Genomic DNA, 22,995 nt, shown 5'->3' on the forward strand with positions numbered 1-22,995 from the left:
TTTTGCAGATGGTAAACTGGTTGAAGTAGCCTTGGAATATTAATAATTGTTTCCATGTGGTTGATTACTCAACCTGTTATAAAGAGACTTCTATAAATGTCTGCTGGGTTCTTTAGCCCTCCCCTCAAAGCATTCGTCAACAAACGCATTTTTACCGTCCTCTGGGACACGTTTTTGGTCTTATTATAATACCTGATCATGGCTCAAAGTAGTCCAAGGAATGTTTCCCTGCAGCGTGTTTGAAGGATCCGACATCTTGCTGCAACACCATTGTGTCAAATTAAACTTCTTAGATTACCGCTATAAGCATGTGCATGATGGGATTGGTTGTACGCAGCATTTTGTTTTTTCCAAGAATTGCAGATAAATCTCTGGACAATAGTTTAGTTGTTCAATTAAGTTTTTGTCCAGTGACGATCCATTTATATGTGATTGCAATGTCCATAGCAGTCACTCTAGTGAACCAAACAGCTCGTTTTTGTTTTATGGAAGCAGAATTTGCATTTCTAGTACATATTTTTTTGATAGCAAAGGCTGTTTGTAAAAGAAAGGGAGCCTGAGTTGCTGCTGATATGAAAGTTAAATTGTTGGATTACTTGGACTGTAACAATGTGCTTTGAAATGAACTGATCCATCAGTTTCTGCTTTGTCTCAGAAAATATATACAAGTATAGACCGAGCATGAAAGCCAATTAAACTTGGACTGAAACAAATGCAGGTACAATATAACTGGAAAAAGCAGTAGTGAGCTTAACATGAAACCAATCTTTCAGAAAATAAATAATACATGGAACCAAGGCCACTGCATGGTTATAGATGGGAAACAAGTGACCGACCGGGAATTCTTTAGGATCGGATGATAGATATACAGATAAACATACTTAATGGCTTTGAGATTTGATGTAAGATATTGAACCATCTTTAGAAATGCACACATTATTGAAAACTGGAACTGGCTGGGAGGAAAAAAGGTGAAATACTACACTGTATACTGGAATGGAGTGATTGATTTCACTGGGGTGCTTTGTTTTGAAAGTTGACTCAATTGAAGTTCCACCGGCGGCAAGGAACATATTGGGGTTGAACTTCAAAGGTACCACTGTATTTGCAAGAATACAGATGATTTTCATGGGTGCAAGTCATGCCACTACAGTGGTTTGGTTGTATTGTTGCTTTCTAGTCTTATGGTTCAGATGATTGGACTTAACCTGTGCAACCGCCTTAGCAATTATTAAATGATGAGGAAAAAAGGTCCAGTTGCATCACAGTGTCATGGGACGCTATCCGCAAAATGGCATTTGCATTCTCATAGGAATACTAATTTCTGCTGCATCAGCAGCAAGCACATGGCCATGTCAACAAATTCAGGGAAGAGATATACGGGCAGATAGATGGTCAGGACAGTTTTTCCATGGTGGCAGAATCTTACAGTAGCCTCCTTAGCAAAAATCTCCGGTTACGGGTGTCCCATTTCACTAGCTCAGGACAGCGGGCAAAAATTGTCGTCCTCGACGAATGGAGGGCAGATGCCCTCCATTCGCCTTTGCTAATCTTTTCGTGGTTGTGTCCATTTGTCATCTTTTTCTCACTGACACTTTTCTTTCTTTTCAATCTGTGCTGTTTTCTCAACATTTTCTTACCTTTACAAACCTTTTACAGCAAATATTGACATGCGACACAAAGTGGACCCTTTGACCCGCTTCCTTGTAAACCGTGCGTCAACAAATTTGGCGCTGTAGAAGCACTTTAGCGCCTTGTAGTGGACAGGTGTAGTGTGACTTTTTAAAGGAAGCTAAAGCAGCCTGCAACGCGGACTGGTTTTATGTAAAGTAATATTTTGATGGACTGGTATAGAAATAAATATAAGAACATTATCTTCAAAATGAAATTCTTGGTCATTGGGGACCACTAAACTAAAGTACGGTGGGTATGGGAGGCTATTACTACGACCTATTTTTGTCTACAACAGCTACTAGTCAAAATAGTGGTAAATATTTTATGCCCTCTTCTTCTTGTCTTTCCTTAGACATGTCAGTCCAAGGTGTTTGATTTATCTGACGGGGTTTCCCAATACGCCTGGTTCCCATGTCACGACGCCCGCAAGAATCCCTGGGGATACCCAAACTACTGGCTTAAGGTAAAACCAGATGGATTTAACTTATCAGTTGACTTTGAGTCAAATAGGATTTGGAAATTATTGTTAATATATATATATAAGAAATAAAATACATACAGGTTATTTGAAATAAAAATACAAAAGGAAGGTTTACAGTACTGTATCTGTGTGTGTCTGTAGCATGCAAAATGGCTCAATACAAGTGAATGAATCATCAGTTTTATGTGATCACATTCTAAACCAGGACACCATGCAGTGCAATATAACAATTTCCTCATTACAGTGGCTGCTTTCTTTAAATATACAGAACATAATCTTAAAACCATAGACATGCTGTATGTTCTGGTTATATAACATCCTATGTTCGTGAAACATTAACTTTTAGGATTTGGCTGAGGAGAGAAAGAAAATGTATTAAAAAAAAGTATGACCACATAACACCGCTACATGCATTTATGGGGCAATATAAGCAAACTGAATATGGCTCAGAGGAAAACCTTAATAGCCCAGTCAGTTTCAGTCAGTGAAAATCTAGTCTCCGCTTTTTTTTGTGTCCAGGCCCACTTTTCTCACCCGATGGTGGCTGCGGCGGTGATCATACACCTGGCAGCTGACGGGACGGGTTACATCGACCAGACTCAGTGTAACATCACTGTTCAGCTGGTGGACACCAAAGAAGGAATCCATAGTCTTGGCAAGAACCTTCATATACTTTTTATTTGTCAATGTTCTTTTCATACATCAAATGTCACCGACATGGACTGGCTGGTGGGGTGGGGTTGGGAGTGGGGGGGCCGCTAGGTTTTATACACTATAAAAGGCACAGGTGGATACAGTAAATGAGATTGATGTGGCAATCTATGGCGGCTGTAATACATCAATTTTGCGGCATTTACCAATGAGGTATTTGTTCTGTGGAACTTCCATATATTGCCATATATCAACATTGATATTTATTATGAAGAGCATATATTTTTCTAACACATTTCCAAATGTAGTAACAACTCACACTGCTGTGGAAAATATCCATCCATCCATTTTATAGTTCTCATTATGGTTGGGGTGAGCTAGAGCCTTAACCGAGCTTATTCACAATGACTCAAAATCACAAAGGCACATATTGACATAAAATCATTCACACTCACATTCCCACCTATTGACAATTTAGTCTATAATCCTAACATTCATATTGTCCACCGTGCTGGGCATTGAAAATGACAAATAAAAAAATGTACACAGTATTCCTCTTTTTCAGGAAAACCAAACAACAAAAAAGCTCTCTATCAAATCTATTCAAATGCAAAATTTTCAATTCTGATTTGATCCTAATTGCGCAATTGGCAGTTTTCCTGGAATGTTCGGTTAACACAAAACTATTCCTACACTGGCCAAGTTAGAAGTTGGAACAAAAATAATCATTTTTGAAAAATAATGAAAATATCATGTAGTTTTGAGTGACACTGCCATTTCTTGTGTCAATTTCAGCTGTGAAAAATACCCGTGCCTCTAATAAACATTCACTTTAACTCCCAATTTGGCCACATTTTAAATAATTGCTCACTAAACTGTTGGCCTGTAATAAGCTGTAAGCTGTGCCTTGGTAGGATTTCCTTAGACTTGTGTTTACATTGGATTCAGTAGAAATATCTGGATTTGGTCAATAAAATCCAAAGCTTTTCTTGGTCCTTCTTCACAGGCGAGTGGCGACTAAGCTGCCGTACAAATCCATTGGTGATTCCAGTCAGTCACGACTTGTCGGTGGCCTTCTACCACACCAAAGCCATCCTGGTCGTGTTCGCCTCCCGCCTGGTGGCCATCTCCGGCGTCGGCCTGCGCTCTTTCCAGTCCTTCGACCCCATCACCATCAGTGGTTGCCAGAGCAATGAGATTTACAACCCTACCGGTCAAAGGTGAGTAAGCAAAATGTGCCAACATATCACAGGGAGTACAACCAATTCCATATTGTTAAACTTTTGCTTTGTTACCGCCGTTGAGACCATAAAATTGTAGTCTGACTTAAATTTGTAATTGTAATAATGTGCTTATGCCAAATGATGGCGTGCCATACCACAAGAATCAGACATGCTTCATTTATTTCAAATCAATCTGAGACACAATTCCGCGAATGTGCTAAACATTGCCTGTTTTCACTGGGAAGTTTATTTATACGTCCCTGACGGACAAATTTCCTCTGACCAGAAATGATTCGTTAAACTCCAAACAGTCTAGCAAAGCAGATGTCTTGATTTCCCACAAAAACACATACAGTGTAACTGGAATTGCCGTCAAGAAAATAAAAATAAATATATATATATATATATATATATATATATATATATATATATATATATATATATATATATATATATATATAAATGGTGTTATTGATATATCACTATTTACGTCAACTGAACAACTTGGAGTTTCTACAATCAAATAACTAATGCATAAGTCATGTGCAAACAATATATAAACCAAGATAATTAGTTCCTATCTTTATTTTATGAGTATTCTCCCTGAAGAACATGTTTATTTCCTAATCTGAAAAAACTACAACTAAATCTTATTTGGCCGTTTCACCGAACTATCACATTAATAAAAAATAAAAAAAAAGGCAGGATTTATGCGCATGTGTTTTTACGAATATGAAAGTTCCGTTGCAGATAAACACCTAAATCCATTTAGATGTTTGGGCACATGACAAATACCACAAACATTTCTATCTCTGACCGCACACCTTCACGAAAAATCATCCTTTGGGATGCTTACCCACAGCATATGTAACGCTGCAAAATCCCGTGTGTGTAATGTGTATGTGTGTATGCATCATCAGTGCGAACAGTCGCATGCGTGACAGCGGTGTGGCAATCGAGTAAACAACACGAGTTCCGTTGTGCGTGTGGTCAGATGTCATGCTATTTGTGGTAAGTGACTCGTCGCCCAAAAAGTTTGAAATCAAAATGGTCACGAAACTCGGAAGGGACAAATTTTACTGCAAAATCTCATTGGTGGTCCAATAAACAACCCCGAGGAATGACATCAACAATTGTATGATGTTTGACTTTGATTTTAAGAGGCATCATACATTGGCGTTCCACACACTTATAGTAGTAACCGTATAGTTCAGAGATGCTATTGTTGACAAACAGAAATTAAATGGTCAAATCAGTGCTGAGCCCATTCAAACTCTGATGCTATCAAGAACAGCACCTATACGTTTATAAACAGTCTCTCTGATGAATTGATGAAAACCTGCTAAACATGTAACTTTTTTTCTGACCACCGCGTCTTGAGGTCGGGTCCTCCATCCATCCATTTCCTTAACCGCTTGTCCTCACAAGGGTCGCGGTGGGTGCTGGAGCCTATCCCAGCTGGCTTCGGGCAGTAGGCGGGGTACACCCTGAACTGGTTGCTAGCCAATCGCAGGAGGTCGGGTCCTTCTTTGGGAAATAAGTATTGAGTAAAACACCAAAATCCCAAGAAAAAGCACATACACAGGCAGAGAAGTTTGTTTACTTGATGCCTGCTGAACTGAGGTCACATGCAAACATATTGAAATGTGACTTTTGAAGCTTAATTTTGATCAAATTTTGAATTTTGTGAGCACAGACATTCACTCCCCCAACCATAGTTGCCATCTCCGCCAATTTCTCCCCTTTTTGTGTGCACCCAGCTCTGGTGCTGCCTCGCTCACACATTTCCTGTAAAATTCCAAAACACCACATCCCTGCACCCAACCCCCGACCCCCACCAGCGACCCCCACCCCAACCCACCTTCCCTCATCCGCCTCCACTCTGAGTCGTTAACAACAGCAAAAGCTATTAAACGTCACTTTGAACACACTGTTCTCCCATTCAGTCTTTTCGTGCCAGCCTATGGTTAAGTATTGTGTTGCACTTTTCATGAGGAAAAGCACGAGGGGAGACTTAATATTGGGTAGTTAAATTCAAATTTACGACAGAAGAATTCCAAGTAGCAAAGAATATAAAGAACCTCTACATAGTCCTCAACTGCTCTAATAGGATTTTTATAGAATGTGAATAACATGTTTTAACTTTTTAGTTTGTAACACTTCTGATATTTTATAACATTTGAATGAATTTAAAAAATGTATGTAATTTTTAAGTAATCGATATTTCATATTTTGTACAAACATAGCTGATACCCGGCCTTATTTCAAGGTATTGGTACTTGCGATTGCCGTCTTGTGGCTGCTTTACAATCAGGAACTAAAAATAGCGATTAGGCATAAACTGCTTTGTACAGTAGTATATTGTTCATTTTTATCTTTCTTTCTGCATTTCATTTTTTTCCTCATCACCTCTGCTTTCAAAAATAATGATGCGTAACTTTAATTCCACATTCTTACCCCTTTTCTGAATTCACCAGTTTTTATGTTGCTATTTATTTATTTATTGTTTAACCAGTTATGGCAATTGAAAACATTGCCGACGTGGAGGTAATTAAGGGTTCAGTGTTTTGCCCAAGGGCACTCCGACAGCAGAGAGTGGGAGCGGGATTCGAACCAATTGAGCGACAGCCTCTTTTAACCGACTATGATTGCGTCATTATAGTGATGATACTGACATAATCCATGTTGCCCCGTCATGCATATTTAAACATTTTATTTGGCTTAATTCCATTATGAACAATAAATTGTCACGCGTGTCAGTGGTGGGATGGAGCCATCGGGCATGGGCGCGTACATGCAGTGCATACGTACATAGGCAGCCTGTAATTCAGGGGAAGAGGAAAAAGCACTTAAAACGAGAAAGATTAGGGCTACAAGAGAGGTTGTAAAACTGAAATGGACGAAGAGATAAAACTCAAGATTAAATTTCTGCAGCCCAACGCACACACGAACACTTTCTGTGTGGAATCTTATATGGTAGGAAAAAAAGAAGAAGAAAAGTTGCCAGCTTGAGCGTGCAGGCATTCCATGAGCATGAAATGCCAAGACAGTCCTTGTGTCCTGTCACTCCTCATTCACACATGTCACTCCACATTGTGTCTTCACCCCCAACCTGCACTCCCTCTCCTCCTCCTCATGCCAAATATGGCCATCTTCTGACTCCATGTGCTTTATCGATCCGATATGTAAAGCAGTCATTGATGGATGGATGTGGCCGCTGACATTTTGCAGTGTTATTCCGCACGTATGTATGCCGTTTGTAACTCTTCATTTCACCCTTTCACTTTTCTCTCTTCTCACCCCCTCCTCTACCATCACCATGTTGGCAGTTGTGTACATTATTCGTGCGAAGCCATCGACTGCCAGGAGCCGTTGATCCGCAATGCAGAGCTCAAGTGCAGCAACGCCGGCCGCCACTTCTACAACGGCGACCGCTGCACCATCTCCTGCAACTCGGGATACGTCCTGCAGATCCACCAGGATGATGACATCATCAAGAGCCAGGTGAAGCGCACACACATACTGATGTACCGTACATAGAGCGTATTGGGACATGCGTGCCAATGCGATTGCACACACGATGCAAACTTCAGCACACAAGTGGCCAGAAGCGAGCATCTGCTTGCCTCTGCACTTATTTTGTCACCTGCCAGTGCCACAGCCAGTCCCCCGGGGTGGGTGAGGTAGGGGGAAGGGATGACATCATCCAGGTAGACAAAGTGAGACGCCGAGGAGCTGGGGAGATGTCCACCCGGCGCCTCCTCTCGGCACACGTGAGCGCCTCATACCCGGCGTTTAGTCCCTCGCCGTCGAGAATGCTGCGCCATCACCTTAGACAGTCACTTTGTGTGGCTGTCGCTCCGCCGGGAACATGACATCATCGCATAGTGTCTGCTCCCCCTCCTCTCCCTCTTTGCCTCCCTCCCTCACTTGCTTGCTCCATCATTACACACACACACACACACACAGTGAAGCCACTGTTAAAGTGCGGAGATTTGCTACCGCCCCGGCACATAAAAGCCACTTGCATGTAGGAACCGACACGCGTAGGGGAAATTGCACTCAATGCCCTGCATAAACAAGACACTCACACCCACAAATGCATATACGTGCACTTTACAAGTAAATAAACAAACAGGAGGGAAGACACCACACTGTAAAGTTTTTGGATTGGCTCCAAGATGGTGTAAAGGCCAATATAAATGCTTTGTCCCTCGGTATGGCTCACACTGAAGCGAGACAATCTAATAAGAAACGAGATAAGAGAACAAAGTATCCACACATGTATAATAATTAGAAAAGTGAGCAGACTTTCCCAGACTTTATTCAGGATTGTGCCCTTTATAGCTGTCCCTGATGTGTCCTCTGCTCAACGACCCGGTCTGCACTGCAAAGCGCCACATGGGAATAATTACATGAGTGGAGTGTGGAGGTGCATTTACATCCACTTGCACATCCACAAACACAATAGTTCCCCATTGAGTCTGAGCGCGTGGTTAATTGCATTAGGTTTTGATTGACGGCGCACTTTGTGGCTATTCATCAATGCCAATTCATTTTGTGCTGAATTATGCTTTTTCAGAGTGGCAGGGGCAGGTATGCGTGGAGAAAGTGGAGGGGAGGGACAGCGGCAAATAGGGAAGACAGTGAGGTGTGCCTGGTATTGTTTATGCTTGAAAGTTATTTGAATATGGGGGAAAAGAAGTGTAAAGTTTTAAGCAGTGTTGGGCGAGACTCCCCCTTAAAAAGAAAAAAAAGTTGGTAGGTGCCCCAGATGAAGGATTTCTCTGAAGGAAAATCACATACTTATTGCATGTATGCCATACTTGTTGAAGTCTCTTCATCACACACAAGACGTTTGGGCAAACGCTGACCTCGAGGCATTATTAGAAATGTGCCTTTTATGGCAAGTTATCAAATTTCACTGCAATACTCCACCAAAATGCAATAAAAAAAGTACATATGGCATTTTATTTGTATATATATGAATTCAGAAAAATGGTCATTCATTCAAGTAAAAGAAGACTAAATAAAAAAATGAGAAACACTAATTCTAAAAAGTTAACTTTTCCTCAAGTTCACAGTACATAAAAAAAAGAAGATAAAAATGGCACGAAAATGGATATATTGATCATTCATAATTTGGTCAATTGTGTGGAATTGATTGCTGATTAATGGTGTCTCGAAGCAAGTGGGGCAAAATGAAGTGCAATTCTTTGCTGAAACAGCAGAGGTGCTGTTGAGACTCTCAGCTAGTTCGCTTTTTAAAGAAGGAGAACATGATGTCAGCTAGTTGAAGTTGAGAGACATCCGTTCTAAGGCACAATTTTTTGCGCAATGCAATACTGCCGTGGAACATTCAGCGAGACTCCCATTGCTTACAAAAAAGAAAGTTGAAAAAAAATAACAATAATTGATCATTCATTTTCCCTGTAGTGGATCGAGGGAATGTAGTCAAATGTCCAACCCTAGTCAGAGTCACTCTTCGGGCACTAAAATGGTTTGAATCATTTCAGGGATGATCCATGTTCCTCTTGACTCTCAAACTTGGCTACACATGTTCTTTAAGTAGGCAGACAGACAACCAAGTGCCAAAAAACATCAACATAAATTTGCGAAATGATTTTTAAACGAGCCTTGTCCTGTCACTCGGGGCGCCTAAATCACTCTGCTCAGCTCACATGTCGCCGATAATAGAGCTGATGCTGCAAAGTAGTTGTGCTGACAGAATGATGTTTATAATTACTCTATAGAATCTGGCGGGGTTGAATAGGAGCAGGATGTGGGTTTTCCACGGCTGGGACGGCAGTGCATGTGTCGGAACGCCGGACAAACATGCAGGAGATTTAAGACAAACACTGGAAACGCCCATTTTTACATCCCGATGTGAAAAGCGGGCTGAGTCATGAGCCATCGTTCCTTTATAAAGTCAAAGGGAGTTCAACAACATGGACATTGAATGATCCGATTGCCCTCATTCGGACTGAAATTGTCTGTTTTCCATTGGCAAAATCCCAGAGGTAATATATAGACTGTTAGTTTCTCATGGTTCCGCCCATTGACGAGCACCAATATGTTTGTTGTTTTAACATTTTATTTTGTATTAGTTGGGCTAGGAATTCCTTTGGTCATTTGTAGACAAAATTAATTGTCAATTTAAGTGTTTTCCTATCATTTAAAACTAAGCAAGTTTTACAGGTGCGATTATCTAAGTCAAAATGTATATTTGGTTGCAATCCTGATAACAAAAAAAAGAAGAAGTGTTTCAGTGGCGGCAAGTAGATCCACCAAAAAGTCTAGTAATCAATGCCATGCCATTTTAGGCTTCTGTTAGGGTCTGTCAAAGAAAAGTTGACTAAGAAATTTTGCTCGATCGCTACCAAATTTGAACCATGTACACAAGACAGATGGACAATGCAAAATTGCCAACTCGTGAAGTCATTGCATGTGGGCAGAGGGTGGTGTGAAGGGTGATGACTCACCATACAACACTGGTTCTTGGTTCTTAAATTGCTTAACACGGCATTGCAAATCATGCAGTTAGGACACTGACTTTCGTCACTTAAATCAACTCAACTGTATTTGTAAACCGCTGTTTTCTTTAAGCTGGAACCCAGGGGCAGCAGATACAATGAAAACAGCAGAGGCCCCAGAATTGAACCCTGTGGAACACCATAAGTTCTGTTATACATGTGAATTAATATTGCACATATTTGTTTGACCACTTTCTTATTTTGGCCAACAGAGTTAGCTTGAAGGGATTACAATCATAAAGATATCACAAAAGCCGCAAGTGCACCAAATTGCCTCCAGCACAGATAGGCTAAGTAATGTAGCGTGATCGCCTGCAGCCAATGATAGCCAAGCAAGGTGTATGAGTCGGGTGTGTATCTTGACCTCTGCCGAACCCGTCAGACTGACTCACCAAACCCCTGGGGTTTAATCGCACCTAGGTTAAGAACCACTGCCATAGAATAAGAAATGCTAATCGTTGCGTTCGGAAGCAGTTTGTTTAAGGGTCACATTCAAGATTCAAGAAGAAGAATCTGTCCTGGAGATGTTGTCTGATTCCCACAAAATGTAAACCATGTTTATTAGATGAGGGCCTGCTGATCTCTGCGCCTCGCTTTCTTCTATTATGCTTGTATGATGTGTGTTGTATGATGCATGTTGAAACCTTGTACCATCAATTGGTTTTATGATGCTGACAGTTTAGACTCTGGAACATATTATTCAAAATATAATTAATCTCAATGGGAAATTTCTTTCAAAGTAAACCAAAAGTTTTCATGGAATGGATTGTGGTTGCCTTGTTGCTTAAGTTGAAAAGTTCAGCAGACAGAGCCGTCTCATCTCCTTCCATTAGCCAGTTGTATCTTGGTGACATGATCCAGGAACACCTTCTTCTTTGGAATAATTCTGTTTTTCTACCATCCGTACATTTAATGTTGTAGCCGTTTTTCATTTGCATCTCTTTCACGTGGTTAGAGAACACGGAGTACTGGCACCGCAGCTAGCTGATACCTACAGATTCTCGCGTATGCAATGCATTCCTTTTGGGCTCTATCGGCTTGCACGACAACTTGAAAGTGCTCGGCAAGCTAAATTATGACTGCACTGTATGCGATCAAGGCAGCCCGACTACATATTAGTGTGACCAGAAAACCCCCTTAAGTCTCATTAAGGCGCTGGTGCATGGTGTCCACGCGTGACCCGTAGATGTATGTGGCCATGCGAGGGGGTCGCTATAGGCTCCGTTCAGTCAAACGCCGGTGGAATGTCCCAGAAGCCATTACATCCAATATAGAATAAAGGGCTCTTGGCAGCTACATTGACACTGGCATTATTTTAGTGGAAGGACATTTGGAGTAGGCCGTCAGTTCGTTCATCTGTAGGAAAACCTCTTTTACATGCTTTTGATAGGAACAACATGCTCATATATTACAGCATTCTCATCTGTCATAAACAGTATAAAAAATAAGCTGAAGCACGTATGATTTTGTTTTTTAAATGAAAGGCCGAAAACTATTTTTAGTGTGTTTATACTGTTAAAATGCTAATTATAAAAAAATAGAGCATTTTGGTGAAATATTTTATATATTATATGTCTTTTTCTGAGTACAGCTTATTGCAAATATCTTGTTGTAGCTAACTAGCTTTATAACAGGAAATAAAGACCAAACAAAAATGTGTACAAAATCCTACCAAACTCTTGTTCAAATTGCTTTACTGAATCATGTTTGATGGCTGAGTAGCTTCTGCTCTCTTCTAATTGTCCCTCCATGATAGAGTCCAAACACTTTGACCCTTGTCAAAGCTCTAGCCAAATTGGACCACGCTAATTAAAAAGTGCAACTCTGGAAAACTTCAATACCTCACCACTGCGTCTACGTCACCCTTGCTCCCTTTCCAGTAAGTGTCAGAGTTTTTGCAAAGGGCTTCACTTTCCTTTTTTTTTTTTTTTTTAAAGCTTGTAAAGCCAAACCTAAAAATGAACCTTGAATTTGACCTCACCAATTACCCCCTAAAAAACACCAAAAAAGAGAAAGTGTGTTGCGTGTTCGCTGGGTGTGTTGCACATCATTTATTAAGATTGCAATCTTTTACTTAGATCCCAAATAGTGGGCGCCTTGCATGTTCCTTTACTTTTAACAGTGAAAATGTTATTACATTTTCAGGAAATTATTACATTATAGGGTCCTACAGGCTGCAAACCTAAAGAGTGGATTTGAGGCAAGAGTTAATAATTGAAATCTTCATTCCAAAGGCCATGTTATTAGGGCTGCAGCCAGACTTCTCGTCTGTATGGCGATGGTTTTGCTCACGAAAAATCCCAAACTGCTCGCATCCGTTGTTTACATTTTTTGTCACAATAAGTACAATTACATTTTATGTGATGTAAATAGAAGTGTTAGCGGAAGAAGCAAACAAACTAACTGATATTTTTGAGGAAGCTAGCAACGCTATAAAAGCTATGCTATGTTTACCTTGCACAATGTGCTTGGCAGTTGGAGGGTTTTTTTTTTATTGTATGTACCCATCCTGTCTCAGCAACGAATTTAAAACTTGGGACAGTCCAGCAGAAAATTTATTTTCTGAGAGAGGTAAATTGCCCCAGTGCACCATGATTGTTGATATGGCATGACTCCTTCTTGTGAATGGATCCAAGTCCTAAGCCCTTAGATCATGCAGAAGCTGCTAAACTGCCTTGCTAAAGAGATGATATGTCTACATCATTTTTGTTTGACTTTCAAAAAAATTTTTTTCCAACAACCTTTGATTTTGTCTGGCACCGCATTGCGCCTGGTTTTCATCTGTCTTTCAGACACATGCCATATTTACTATATTTACATATACTCCACGCACAACAAGCAATGAACTGAGCAGCAATTATGCACATTTTGCTGACACAACTTAGTATATCAGCTTCCACATCTGTTTGTACGAGCAGTCAACTTTGCGTAAATCAGTCAATCAGGCCCTAAGAGTTTTTTACGAGCAGGAATGCGACCAACCTCACTTGACCTCATTACAGCCAGCACGAAAGGTATTTGAAAATTGCCCTTTTAGAAGCCCAGTTGCGATCAGGTTTGGGTCCTACAGTGTTTGAAACCGCTGCCCTTGTGTTTCCATGTGTACAACACATACCCTGAGATGACACAATAGTCTCGTTCTCACGTGACCGTACGCTAACACCGCCAACTACACACTAACAATGGTGGATCCCGATCATCTTTTCGGATGTCCTTTACCTTAGCTTCGAAGAGGTCCCCACCTTGTTAGTAGAATTTAGATTTGATTAGAATTTGTTCATTTGATATAAACAACACAAAAACACAAACTAAGAGTGGCTATAAAGACCTTTATTCTGTCATATAGAATACTTGCCTTGCTCTTGCTGGAGTTTCTGCAGGTTCCTTAGCACGTCGAGGTCTCCTATCCCTACTTCTCCATGCAAGCTGTACTTCCATGTGTTCGAGCATCCAGCCTTCTGTCAAGTGTCTTGTCAAGTCATCTGAATCCAGCTTTGCTCTCTGTTGTTACTTTGTATTTTTGTACATACAGACTCTCTGTTTCTCAGCTCCCGTGTCTTGTCTGTGTTTGGGTCCTAATTGCACACCTCACGTGACAGTTTTAGGACGCTCTTCGTTTTGGTTGCTTTAAACACAAGTGCAAAATGGTATTTTCATAAAGCTCCAAAATAGCCATCTGTTTGTGGATTTTATAACCCGAAAAGGTTATTATGTGCTTAAATTCCTCATTGATTCTGGTTCCTTCTCTCATTCATTAGGTTACAATGAGAGCTTATGTTGTTGCCAGAGTCCAAATTTGGTTTTGTCACTCAAACACTCTCTGATGTTACAGTTTTTTCTGCACACAAATCATTTTTTTTCTTTTTTTCTCAACAGCGGTTGGCTCGACATCAAGTCAGCCTCAGCCAAAATATCAGCGGGAGTCCTTTTTATTGTACAATACAAGCTTCAAGTCTACGCGTGTCCAATTTTACGCTGAAAATGTGTTTCCTTTGCTCTTTTATTGCGTCAAAACGTCAAAATAATGAACGGAATAATGACATATGGCTGTTTTCATTAAACCATTCCAAATGTGGTACTTATATATAGCACCATTAGAAGGTATTAACGAAATACAACTGCAGTATAGGCCGCCGCCATACTTTTCACATGTGCTCATGTGTTTGTGTGGCGCTTGAGGAAAAAGCTCTGGCTCGAATGAAGACGCCGTCGGTCTGTTGGTTCTTGTGTCTAATAGGCTGCCTGGCTTGAATTAGGCAGAGTGGCCAAAGGTTGTTAATGTGGCTACTGGAGGAGCACTAGTCAGCTGTAAAGTCTTTAAAGGAGGGAAACTTCCCACCAATTTACACGCATAGAGGCACTCCCTGCCTTATGTGTCCTATAGCTGCCTACCAGACGTTTAACAGCACAACGTTGTCATCGGATGGCTTTCCTTTGCGTTTGAAGAACCTTGCATGCGTACTCTTTGTAATCATATTAGCTCTCAGGGAATAAATGACTGGTTTTACAGCGGGGGGGGGGGGGGGACGCTCACATGGGATGCATGTGTTACGTTCTAAGCATCCAATCTCTTCGGGAGTTTATTTATTTGGAGTGAACCTGATACTGTTATGCAGTGTTATGCGGTGTCATATGCTGGGATCCAGATGAAAGCTCCAAGTTAATGACAAAGAAATAAGGGGTTTGTGTTGCAAAAGAAATGTTTGCTGAATTGTGTGACGTTTATATTTGGACACTCTTGAAAGCAAAAAAAAGTGGAGAAATTTATGTTAAAAACACAGATTTTCTTTTATTTAGTCTGAGCTGCCGAGGGATGTCAAAATGATAAAAGTTTCCCAGCTTTGTTGCAAGATTTGTTAGCGTGGCTATAAATTTAAGCATTCCCGTTGTGTAACATATTGCTAGTTAATAGGAGAGGATGAAAACACTTGAGGTTTGGACAACGCTTCACATTTTGCTCTCATTCCTGTGAATAGAATACCACAAGCCAGCTAATTTACAGGAATCGTAACTATTTCTATTAGGCGAATAGGCCGGTCAGAAATGTCAATTTAGAAAAAAATTGCAGGAAAAGGAATTTTGGCTGATTTCTTTCTTTCTTTTTTTATTTCATTTTATTTTATAGCTGAATGTGTTACAATAGTTTAGGATTTTAAAGACATTTATAGTAGAATTAAAATAAGGATATTTTTTTTATTTTATTTTTTTACAGAAATTTGAAACATTTTAGACAGTTCTGGGAGAGATTTTCATGGGATTTAGTTATTTTTTTCTGTCCCTGTTGCAGAATTAATTTGAGGTGTTTAGAAATACATCAGGAAATCTTTTACACAATTTCTGTAATTTTTCCCATCCAAGAACAATTATTGCTTTGCCTCAAAAATAAGGACAACACGAGGGTTATGTTAGCTATTACTGACTATCGTATTCTCCCCTGTTGTGTTAATTCTATTAATGATTGTTTGACCCCTTGATATTCTCCCATTTCACCAAGATTCGAGTCCTTGATCGCTCTCAATGCACTCAGTAAACTTGAAGGTCTGACATCGTTTTTTTTTTACAATCCCAGACTGGCGGGATTTATATTTATGAATATCTGTCAATCGATAAATCATGCAGCTAAGCTAAAGGCATTAGCTTGGTAGGTCAAAGCCGTGCATGTGTCATTGTGCCATTTTGCAGTATTTCTCTCCATCAGAAAAAAAAAGGGCTCTCTGTCACACCAAAAAAAAATTGGATGGAGGCACAGAAATTGAAATATTCTTGTGGTATTTCTGTTGCGAAACATCCCGTCTGTGTTTATCTCTACGTTTGTGTGTGTGTGAGGGTGTGTGTAAGTGCTTCCCAGAAATGCCTGCATTTCAATTCAATGATATTCAGCCTGTATTGTGTAAGGGCTGAAGTGTTAGGTGTTCTTGTGGGATATCAGTTGTCTGAGTGGCACAACTTGCCATAACAAATGTTCCCGTTGGTTACTTGAGCTGCTGAGTCGCCAGTGTGGCTTTCTTGACGCGCCGTAAGATAAGACCAATCCAGTTCTGTTTAGCGACATACTGATAAAAGCATGTGTGGGACATCAATTCACAACCATCAACGAGCGAACGGCGATCTGTTGGGTTATTGCTTTGAAACGTCAACAATCGCACCAGGTAAAGCGCTAAGAGTAGTTCTAACCTTTAAGGACCTTTGACTCCAGCCATCTCATCAATCTTGTGTCCAGATACAGAGGTGGCAAATCCTGGTCCAGAATGTAAAAGCCTGCCACAGTTTGCCTTTAGAGCACCCGTGGCAGGGTTTTTGCATTTTGGACCAGGATTTGCCACCTTTTTCCAGATATTCATGATTCTGGGTTATTTTCTTTTAATTGATTTTCTTTTTTTCCTTTGCTTTCCTTTTCTTTTGTGTCACTGTCTATAGCAAATTAACAACTGGATGAACCAAAATTTCCTTCAGCTCAACGATATATATATAAAGAAGAGAGGATTTCTGTTAGAAAACACCTTGACTCACTGTCTTTAGAAATCAAAGACCAAGTTCGTAATCTTGGGGTGATGATATACTCAGACCTGACTTTCAGCATTCATATCAAATCAATCACTAAACTAGCCTTTTACCAGCTGAAAAACATATCCAGACTGAAAGATTGCATGCTCCAGAGGGCTCATCCATGCTTTTATCTCCAGTAGATTCAATTATTGTAACGGTCTTCTGACTGGACTCTCTCAAAAGAACGTCAGACAATTGCGGCTGATTTAGAACGCTGCAGCTCGAGTACTGACCAAAACAAAGAGATCAGAACATATCACTCCTGTCCTTGTAGAATAGATTTAAAAAATCTGCTACTGGTCTATAAATCACTCAATGGTTTGGGTCCTGAATATATTTAAGAAATGCTGCTTGAATACAAACCCAACAGGGCTCTGAGATCTGCAGACTTGGGTCAACTAGTGGAACCCAGAGTTCGAAGTAAACATGGTCAAGCTGCATTTAGCTGTTATGCTGCACACAAATGGAATAAGCTGCCAACAGAAGGGAAGTCAACACCGAGCGCTGTAAAAAAAAATTGAGAACTATATGAGTAAGATATTTTGGGACCTGTTACAAAGAAGCTTATTGAAACTAGGCTATTTATTTGTGGTGCAATTTTTGAAATTATAACTTGTTATCCTTTGCAGTCTGACTCTTTGGTGACCATAACCTGCGCAAACGGCAAGTGGAACAAACAGGTGTCATGTGAGCCTGTTGACTGCGGTCTGCCCGACAAATACCACGTTCACCCGGCCAATTTCAATTTCCCCGAGGGCACCACCTATGGCAAGAAGAGCACTTTCCAGTGTCGCCAACCGGCCCAGCTTGTAGGTGAGCTGCCCCGCTGTGCTCGTGCATGTATAGATGTTTATTTTCAGGCTGCCCTTAAAATACCTTCGACAAGACACAAGACACAAACCTAAGTGCAATCTATTGCTTCCCTCTTGGGAGTGTCAGACAAGCAAACAGATGAGTCCCATGTCCTCTCTTACATTGTTTTCATATTTAAATTTTAATGCACATTAGGATCCTGGTAAGTTCTGCATTTTTTAGAGTCGAAGCAAGATGACTATTTAGCAACTGCACTTCTCATGACTGGCCCTCCAATCCACACGGGTTTCTTTTATTTCTGACCTCTTTATCAGGTACTAACAACACTCTGACCTGCCTGGAGGATGGGTTATGGTCCTTCCCAGAGGCCCTCTGTGAGCTTCGCTGTCCGGCTCCTCCGCCTGTGCCCAACGCTGTGCTACAGACCAAGCGCTGCAATGAGACGGGGCTCAAAGTGGGAACACTGTGCAAGTACAAGTGCAGGCCGGGCTACCATGTGACCAACAAACCTAAGAGGTAAAGAGGGAAACAGTTGTTGAGTCTGGATCTTGTGACCCCGCAAACAGAAACAGATTATTTGAAAACTTTCACATCAGAATTGGCATTTTAACGTCCCTCTTTAGGCGCGCATTTAAGCGTCAGTGCACCGAAGACGGCAGTTGGCTGGAGGGTGCGTGCGAACCGGTGACTTGCGACCCCCCGCCGCCCATCTTCCACGGCTCCTACCACTGCACTGACGGCTTCCGCTTCGACAGCGTTTGCCGACTCAACTGCTCTGACCCGGCCGGTAATAGCGCTAATGCCGTCACTGGAGGCTCCGCCCACACGGTGAGGCTGCTGCACGCACCATGCAAGCAGGTCTGTCCATCTCTTTCCTCTCTTTCCCTTCTTTACCGTGCCTTGTTTGAGTGTGTCTAGCGCATGTCATTTGTAGATCAACGAAAACATTACCCTCATCTTGGACTTCTTTCCTCTTTCTGACTGTTTTATACTTTAAAGTATTTTTTGCAAAAATAAACAAATTAATTTAAATAGATACTACTACTAATACTAATAGTAATACTAATACTGATATTAATAATATTGATTATATTAATAATAATAATATATTCTAATTTGGTCACAATGGTAAACAGAGTGCATTAACTCATTTGCTCTTGAACACGTATAAAAACGTTCTATTTTAATATTGCCATGGTCCCAAAAACGTATTTATAAGTTTTTTATGTTTGTTCGTTTTTGTGTTAGAGCATACAGAAGGCTTTGATGCAGCCTCTGAACTGAAGAGAACGCTTAAAGCAATCATAGTTATTACAAAAATGGTTAGAAGGTGGCAGCAGAGTATAAGAGATCAACCTGGGCCATGTTGCAAAAAGGCGAATTTTCCCTTCTTTTTTTTTTTGTTTACGTTTAAATCTATCCGTGTCACCCATCCATCTTGTGTTTCTCGTATGAGCTAGCTAGCATTAAACTAACGTAGGAGGGATCGTCTCTCTGGTCCAATATTCAAATTTGCCTTAATACCTTTTGTGCTAGGACAGAGGCCAACAGCGAAGTAACAACAAAGTTGTTGATACACTGCCGAGGTGGGCTTTATTGTCTGATTGCTTAACAGTTTAATGTAAGAAATGCACATTAGCAGGCTAAACATTCCCATACACACACAAACATTTCTGGTCGTCGATCTCGAAGAGCATGCGTCACACGACGCTGTGCACTAATGCCACACACATTGCCATTCAAACATTCCTGTGACACTAGTTCACATGAGAATATGCTATCATTCATTTTCTTTTGAATCAGAAAATTATTATTTGGCATTCGTTTTCTACAGCAAATTTTTTTGCATCACAATTTGAGTGAACGCCGATTTGTGCACAGCTCTAATAAATGCATTTACATACATACATACTTTATGTAACATACTCTAATTCCATCCATCCATCCAACACACACTGCCTGCACAAAAACATTATTAAACTACTTCATATATGTGGGAGCAGTTTGGGAACGGTCCTATTTTGTGTCCTAGAGTTTGGTGTGGAAGAACCTGAGAGCCTTGACCTTTAGTCCATATTGTATAAAACGTATAATATTGCCAACAATGTAAACAAATCCTATAAACAGTGCTGCGATAAGTTCCTTACATAGATAATTAATGAAACGCAACTTGCCCCAAAAGTACCTGCCGGCTTTTATCAGGTACTCCTTACATTGTTTTCGGGCTTGCCGACTCCCAGAGCACCCCTTTGTTTGATGCCGTTCTATTCAGAAGGCTATTGATTTCCACAACAGTACTGCTTGCCTTGGAATTCTGAAATGTATACACCTTTTAATCTTCTTGGCCTCTCAAGCCTCATGACTTGGATGCCTGATAAAAGTTGGATTGAATTTCCCCCTTTTTGCAACGGGATGCCAGCATAATGTCCTCGCCCTGCCAGTTGGTTGAGTGTGTCGGTGTATGCGTTGTTTTTGCAGGGCGCCGGCTCCAACGCGATCCGCTGTAGGAAGGACGGCAACTGGACGGGGTCCTTCCGCCTCTGCCCCAACAGCAAAGGCCAATGTTCCCTACCTCAAAACCTGCATTACAGCCTTCAGTACTCATGCAGGCGAGGGCATGGCATAGGTGAGTATGCACTCAGGGATCAGCTTTCTCTTGTACTCGTGTCCACCATGTTGGTCCCTTTTGCTCACATTATTGTTTCCGACAGTCTCCGAGGGGGTTCCTTACAGTATGTCTGTTGGGTTGTCTCCAAGTAATTCTGTGATTTGGTCAGCCTCAGCAAACTAACATCTTCATAGACACCTTGTGCCATTGGGTGAGGGTGGATTTTGAGAAGGGGGAAATAGTCATAAAAAAAAAACCCATAAAATTCAAAAAATATTTCTAAGTAGCAACAGATTTCCTAGAGTTGCATGTCTTGGTTTGCATCCTCCCTTCCAATTAAATCTCTGTCAGTCGTGGCGGTAAACCATCAAAGGTCTGAGGAAGCTTGAAGGTGAGCCCACCCATAAAACAAGTCTTTGAAATGTCAACAAAAATGAAAATCACTTAGCAAAATTGATTAGCATCTGCCCTAGTCCATGCATCACCCTTTCACAAAAGAACATTTGTTTTTGTGTAATCCTGCTAACAAGATAAGATAGCAATAATTAAACCAAAAGCATAACCACTAGGAACGGAAGTAATGATTAACTGATTTGGTCAACTTGTTGATTAATGGAGTCATGATGCAATTTAGGCAAAAGTGAGTGCACTACTCGGCTGCAACCAGCAGAGGCGCTGTTCATTCTGCCTTCACTTCTTTGTACATCTAGATGGGGAGGGGTTCTTCCTCTTCAAGATGTAAAATGCATACTCTATTGCAGGGTTCACCAATTCCGGTCCTCAAGGTCCGAAGTCCTTCAGGTTTTAGATGTTTCCGCCCACTAGCACACCTGATTCATAATCAGCTCATCAGCATGCCTGATAACGATCTTGATCTTTAGTATATGGTGTGTTGGTAGGCGGAACATCTAAAACCTGCAGGACTCCGGACCTCGAGGACTGGAATTGGTGAACCCTGCTCTATTGGGTTATGGTCTGATGAATGACTTGTCAAGTCTAAGACCTTCAACTCTTTGGAAGTGATGAAGTCCTTTGTTGTGCTGGCACTGTGTTTTGTTTTATTTTCTTGTTGCATGATGAAGCTTCTCCTGATTTGTTTGGATGTATTTTTCTGTAAATTGTCAGACAAAATGGTTTTACAGACTTCGGAATTCATTCTGTTGCTACCATCATGAGGTATATAATCAATAATGCCTATCATTGAAACTATCTGCATGAGACATACGAGACTCTAGATTTGTTTTTCTTTTTGTAAATACAAGCGTATCTTTCTTGACGTCGATTTCCCGTCACGTGCAGGCGAGGAGTGTGAGCTGTCGTGCAGGGAGAGCAACAACGACGTGGTGATCCTCCCTAGCAACATGACAGCGGAGGGCGTACTCAAGGAGCACTGGAGGAACCCGCATAAGGTTAAGGTACGTTGGAAGGAGTGTGTCCGCCTCGCCGTTGTCACAGACGCACTTGACAAAGGCCTGTGAGCCACAACTTTCCTTTAAGGAATTTCCCGTCTGGTGTCGACATCCTCGCTCCGTGGGTCGCAATTTGAAAAAGGCCCACGTGTGCCTCCCTTTTATCTTACGCCGCAACCAAATGTTTTGGTTTGAAACATGGCAACCCCTCAGACATTTTTCAGAACACGGTGTTACCTGCTAGCATATTCCTAATAGTGGTGGAGCCGACAATTTTTGGGCTATTTTTGGGATGCGCAGACTAGTCACGCCTGTGCAAAGTTTCATTCAATTTATCCTGTGTCTGTGATGCTAGAGTAAATTCAACAAAAAGAGTCAAATAGTGGTCAGTTTGGCTCTGAAAATTTGGTTGAGGGGGGTAGGTTTAAAGTTTGGGTGAGGGTTAGCATTGAGGTTAGGTTGGAGATTACGTATATTTATAACAAACAACTGGTCCTCAAGGGCCGGATTTCTTCAGGTTTTAAATGTTTACGCCCTCCAACACACCTGATTCTAAAAATCCAGGATTGTTCTTGCTGATTCTGCCGAGCTTGCTTATGAGGTGTGATATGAATCAGGTGTGTTGGAGGACGGAACCACCTAAAACTTGCAGGCCTCCGACCCTCGAGGACTAGGATTGGGGAAGCCTGATTCATGGTTAAGGTTTAGCGATAAGGATCAGGGACTTAACATTTTGTAGTAGGTTCCTGTTTAGAGTTAGGGACAACATCTGATAATAGTAGTATGACACTTAACTCTTTCAAACCCCAAAACGTGTAAATAGGTTTTTAATACCTTGTCATTCACTCCCAAAAACGTATTTACAAATTTTTTTTGGTTTGTTTTTTATGCAAGAGCATGCAGAAGGCTTTGATGCAGCTTCTGACATAAAGAGGTGGCTAAAAGCAATGGTAGTTATTACAAACAATGGCCAGCAGGTGGCAGCAGAGTGTAAGAGATCAGCCAGGGCCACGTTACAACAATCAGCGTTTTCAAAAGGAATGTGAATAATGATGGA

General features: G+C 41.0%; 1 protein-coding gene across 2 annotated transcripts in view; it reads left to right on the forward strand.

The window, feature by feature from the left end:
- Positions 1-22,995, forward strand: part of pappaa (pregnancy-associated plasma protein A, pappalysin 1a) — a 92,851-nt gene that overhangs the window by 49,519 nt on the left and 20,337 nt on the right. The window contains exons 11-19 of one of the 2 annotated variants that reach the window (XM_086097306.1): positions 2,027-2,137; positions 2,675-2,810; positions 3,813-4,026; positions 7,359-7,533; positions 17,738-17,921; positions 18,236-18,437; positions 18,545-18,779; positions 20,400-20,547; positions 21,829-21,944. In XM_086097306.1, coding sequence (XP_085953432.1) covers positions 2,027-2,137; positions 2,675-2,810; positions 3,813-4,026; positions 7,359-7,533; positions 17,738-17,921; positions 18,236-18,437; positions 18,545-18,779; positions 20,400-20,547; positions 21,829-21,944 — 1,521 coding nt within the window. The remainder of the gene's footprint in view (positions 1-2,026; positions 2,138-2,674; positions 2,811-3,812; positions 4,027-7,358; positions 7,534-17,737; positions 17,922-18,235; positions 18,438-18,544; positions 18,780-20,399; positions 20,548-21,828; positions 21,945-22,995) is intronic. The other variant, XM_086097307.1, reaches the window with a different exon arrangement.

The sequence above is a fragment of the Leptonotus elevatus genome, chromosome 15 (assembly GCF_054856555.1).
Source record: "Leptonotus elevatus isolate MCC_2025b chromosome 15, RoL_Lele_1.0, whole genome shotgun sequence".
Lineage (NCBI taxonomy): Eukaryota > Metazoa > Chordata > Actinopteri > Syngnathiformes > Syngnathidae > Leptonotus > Leptonotus elevatus.